Source organism: Cupressus sempervirens, chromosome 5, assembly GCF_028749045.1.
Source record: "Cupressus sempervirens isolate cs-2001-9-10 chromosome 5, ASM2874904v1, whole genome shotgun sequence".
NCBI classification, from domain to species: Eukaryota; Viridiplantae; Streptophyta; class Pinopsida; order Cupressales; family Cupressaceae; genus Cupressus; species Cupressus sempervirens.
Window position 1 is genome coordinate 370,311,804 of NC_143122.1, and position 2,487 is coordinate 370,314,290.

The 2,487-nt window shown below is 38.0% G+C and overlaps 1 protein-coding gene across 1 annotated transcript; it reads left to right on the plus strand.

Moving 5' to 3' along the window:
• The first annotated feature begins 201 nt into the window (after positions 1 to 201).
• On the plus strand, positions 202 to 1,907 carry LOC149556288 (GDSL esterase/lipase At5g03610-like). The gene is made up of 5 exons (XM_089785848.1): positions 202 to 312; positions 385 to 567; positions 654 to 940; positions 1,033 to 1,324; positions 1,420 to 1,907. The coding sequence occupies exons 1-5, from the start codon at positions 258 to 260 to the stop codon at positions 1,719 to 1,721; spliced, it is 1,119 nt and encodes a 372-aa protein (XP_089641974.1). The 5' UTR covers positions 202 to 257; the 3' UTR covers positions 1,722 to 1,907.
• Positions 1,908 to 2,487: the final 580 nt, after the last annotated feature.

Sequence of the window (2,487 nt, forward strand, 5' to 3'; positions counted from 1 at the left end):
CAATTTAAATTAATAAAAAACAGTGCAATGGCTTCGTGGATGCGTTCTCTCCCATACAGCGTTCAATTATTTTGAAAACATTAGACTTCCTCAAAGGTACGTCCAAAGATAATTGGGAAGCGCACGAATATCAAGCCACGTGCTCCTGCATTTAGATTCTCGATCATTATATTTCCAGAGGCCATATATACAATGTGTATCAGACAAAACTTCATTCAATTCGTGAGTAGTACTTTCAAATTTATTTGACTAGAGATATGGACGCCATGTTTTGTCAGCTGTTTCTGATAACCACTCTCTCTTTGTTTGCAGGTCAGTTATACAAATGATCATTTCAAACTATCCGCACTGCTATGGTTCTCATTTAAATTTATTGGTTTGCAGGGAGAGGCAGGGCAGAAAAGGCTCAAGCGTTGTTTGTGTTTGGAGATTCCTACGCCGATACCGGAAATAAAGACCCGTACAATCAAAGCATAAATCATCCATGGAGAAGACCATACGGTTTGACATGGCCTGGATATCCGGCAGGCAGATTTTCTTCTGGAAAAACACAGACAGATTTTTGGGGTAAACATTCCTTCCTCTCAAAAATCGTGAAATTTAGGGTTTGAAGCAGCCATTGCCTTATAATTATGTGGCCGGGGTGTGTGCAGGGGATATTTTAGGGCTTCCGGCTCTTATTCCTTATGAGCTGTTGAAAAGTCATGACTGTAAAGAAACTACAAAGAATATCAGACAAGGAGTAAATTTTGCAGTCGGAGGCAGTGCAATATTTGAAGCCTACGGTTTCATAACAATAGCACATCAGGTTAAGCAGTTTAAAGAGCTGATAGGAGGAAGTCACGGGTTCGATTCTCATAAACTCTCGTGGTCTATTGTGCTTGTCTCTGCGGCTGGCAATGACTACGAATTCTTCGCTAGCAGAAACGGCTCCATTGAGGTAATTTTCAGATCTGAGATCTTTTTCGCCTGCGAAATTTTCAGATCTATTTTTTTTCTCACTTTGTGACTTACTTTGTGAGTTTATTATAGGGGATGATCGATCTGGTGAGGCCTGTGGTAAGCGGCACAATCGACATTGTGAAAGAGCTTTACGAAAGCGGGCTTAGGAATTTTGTGGTGAGTAATATCGACCGGTTTGGCTGTGAGCCTCAGATCGGCCAAAAATCCTGCGATTCAAAATACGATGATCTTTTAGCTCTTCATACGAAATTATTGACGGAGAGTGTAGAAAACCTCAAATCGGATCTCAAGGAATCATCCATCATAATTCCAGATTTGGCGTCTGCATTTAATCATATCTTCTCCAATCCTGCAAAATTCGGTACTTCTCAAAATCTGTGCTTTTGTTTTGTGTTAAGTAGATTTGCAAAATCTCTGCCCCTAAATAATTCATCTGTTCTTGAAATTGTTTGCCAGGTTTGGTGGATTTGTTCGTTCCTTGCTGCGCAGAGAAAGGCGGGGTTGAAAGGTGTGGAGAGGTCGACGAAAGAGGCAGGGCTTTGTTTGAAGTTTGTTCAAACCCAGAGGAAAAGTTTCGCTGGGACTCAGGGCACCCAACACAGAGAGGATGGCATGCGATAATGTCGCTGTACACTAATGGAGTTAAATTACAGAATAAAACGATGAGTTTTATTAGAGGAGCACGAGACGTTATTGCTTGGCTACACTCCCTTGGTTTCGTTGCCTACAGTTTGCCCACACTGTTTTCACCCAAATAGGGCTTTTTATATAAGTTTTTAAATCTCTGAGCACTTTCAGGGTTTGAAACATTTATGGTTCTCTTGAACAGGTCGAATTTTGGTGAATTTGAGGGCCCTGTTATCAACAAGGACGCAAAGCGTCAAAGTTGCTGTCTAAGTATAGTTTTTGTATATGATAAATAGCAATTTAGATAATGTTTTATACATTGGATATGCAATAGGATAAAACATGTTGTGCACTTTTTCATTGTATTTCAATCATAGTTTACATTCAATCATGTTATACAACTTCATAGAACAAAAGTATGTTTTATAGCATATCAATGCATATACATTATTTCATTATACATATATGACATAGAGAGTGTACTTGGATATGAGACTCAAGCATATACATTGTTTGTTTGCACACTTTACTTTACATTGACTAGTATCTTTTGTAACTACTATTATCTATAGCTTGATATATCTTTATAGCTGTCCATGATACCTGCAAATTTCATTTTGTGCATGTTAGTATATTGTAATTGTCTCATAATAACTTTCTTTTTATATTTTAAATAAATGTTAATTTGTGAGTAGTCATATTTACCTTTTGTTGTGAGAAATTGTTCAATCTGCATTTGTCACAACATGATTGATGGCATCAACATGATTGATGGCATTGTTATGGTTTAATGTGAATTGGCCTTTTATGGTGAAATATCGAAAGATGAAGATGAACTTTGACTTGTCTTGTGTGTAGTCGTCAACTTTTGTGTCTTTCAAGCTTGGTAGTACTTGT

Coding starts and splice junctions, on each gene's coding strand:
- LOC149556288 (XM_089785848.1), top strand. CDS start 258: ATGGACGCCATGTTTTGTCAGCTGTTTCTGATAACCACTCTCTCTTTG. Junction 941..1,032: donor GCAGAAACGGCTCCATTGAG/GTAATTTTCAGA, acceptor AGTTTATTATAG/GGGATGATCGATCTGGTGAG. Junction 1,325..1,419: donor CTCCAATCCTGCAAAATTCG/GTACTTCTCAAA, acceptor ATTGTTTGCCAG/GTTTGGTGGATTTGTTCGTT.